This window comes from Triticum dicoccoides, chromosome 7B (assembly GCF_002162155.2).
Source record: "Triticum dicoccoides isolate Atlit2015 ecotype Zavitan chromosome 7B, WEW_v2.0, whole genome shotgun sequence".
NCBI classification, from domain to species: Eukaryota; Viridiplantae; Streptophyta; class Magnoliopsida; order Poales; family Poaceae; genus Triticum; species Triticum dicoccoides.
Window position 1 is genome coordinate 453,737,975 of NC_041393.1, and position 1,705 is coordinate 453,739,679.

At 52.4% G+C, this 1,705-nt stretch overlaps 1 protein-coding gene across 1 annotated transcript; it reads right to left on the reverse strand.

Moving 5' to 3' along the window:
* Positions 1-755: 755 nt before the first annotated feature.
* On the reverse strand, positions 756-1,391 carry LOC119337566 (RING-H2 finger protein ATL17-like). Its single transcript, XM_037609729.1, has 2 exons — positions 1,252-1,391; positions 756-1,170 (listed from the first exon to the last, which is right to left on the reverse strand). Exons 1-2 carry the CDS (start codon positions 1,389-1,391, stop codon positions 756-758), a joined length of 555 nt encoding a protein of 184 aa, XP_037465626.1.
* Between the last annotated feature and the right edge of the window lie 314 nt (positions 1,392-1,705).

The following is a 1,705-nucleotide window of genomic DNA, read 5'->3' on the forward strand; positions in this document are numbered from 1 at the left end:
TGCCTTCGGCTGATCAAATTCGTAAGAGAAATGGCTCGGGCTCCCAGTTTTGTGCCCTTTGCGGTGCTGTCGAGGACATGGAACATATTTTTTTCCACTGTCACCTGGCTAAACTCATTTGGAGTTGCGTTCGGGAATGGTTAACTGTCTCTTGGGCCCCTGCCTCCTTTGCTGAGTTGCGGAATTTGGCCCACAATTTTACTTGCGTATCTAGGCGAATCTTTTGGGTGGGCTTGGGAGCGCTTTGCTGGTCCCTTTGGACAACTAGGAACAAATTTACTATTAAGCACGTGTTTCCTGCTAAACCTGCTGACTGCTTATTTCAATCATGTGCTCTCCTGCAGCAGTGGAAATCATTGACTAAGGACGATGACCATGAGGCGTTCTCTGTGCTGACCTCCAAAATCCGAACGACGACGTCTCTTCTATGCAGACAAGCACAAGATGATTAAGGGCTTTTGTTTGGCTGCTTGGCTTTCTCGTAGTTGGTTGATCTTTCTTCCGGCATGCGTGCCGTGTACTAGCAAGGGTGCCATGTACCTGACTTTATCTTATGAAGTTATGCCCTCTGTTGGGGCTTGGGGTGTTTGCTACTTTCCTACGATGTTATTGCAACCTGCCTTATGGCTTTATTTATAAAGTCGGGCATATGTCTTTTCTCTAAAAAAGTATAAATGGACACGTATTATCATGGAGAAAATATCTAAATCTGTACAATATTACGTCCTGCACAGCTGCGGTGCAGCCACCAACAACTACACCGGCGGCAAAGGCGGCTCTGGCGGCAACGGCCACATCTTGCCTGCCTTCAGCGGCTCGACATGGCATAGGCAGAGCGGCCAAGTCGCGTGCGAGTGGAACCACATGTCAATGCACCCGACGTGGAACGTGTGCGCGCACACCGGCAGCCGTCGCGCCTTCTCCCCGCCGGACAGAGCCTCCAGGCACACCGCGCACTGGGCCTCGCCATCGCCGGCACCGGCTAAAGCTGCGGCGCCGTACACGAATGCCGGGATGGCCGTAATGGACGCCTGTGATAGGCCGCCCCGCTCGACGGTCGCCGTGGTGTCGTCTTGCACGAACACTACCGGCCCGGCGAGCAAGGGGCCGGTGCAGGAGAGCAGGAACAGGATCGTGCAGTAGAGCGCGAGCGCGATCCACGCGTACTCCCTCCGTTTTGATTTACTCGTCGTGGTTTTAGTTCAAATTTGAACTAAAACCACGACGAGTAAATTGGAACGGAGGGAGTACCTGACGAAGGCGGAGAGGAGGACGAGGAGCAGGAGCACCGGGTATGACGCGAGCACCATCGCGCTGCCCTGCCCCATGTCGAAGGCACCGCCGCCGCGCGCTTGCCACGGGAGGTCCGCTGACGACGACAGCGACGACATCGCTGTTCGAAGTCTTTAGCTTTTAACACCGGACCACATTTCTTCTTTCCAAACACTCGCCTCCTATAGAGGATTCCGTTTCCCTATCCGAACCTACTTTACAGATATCCGATCGTACATGGCATGCGAGACATCATCCCGGGGCTATGCATTGTACATGTCCTGATGAAGCCACCAGGGTGACACAATTTTATTGTATGGCATGACATTTCAGCCAGTAAAAGGCAAATAATATCTCGTCAAGGATTGTGGTGCCCTGTTTTTTCTTTTCTTTCAAAAATGACTAAGGTATATTAAGTATCACAAGTAGCGGC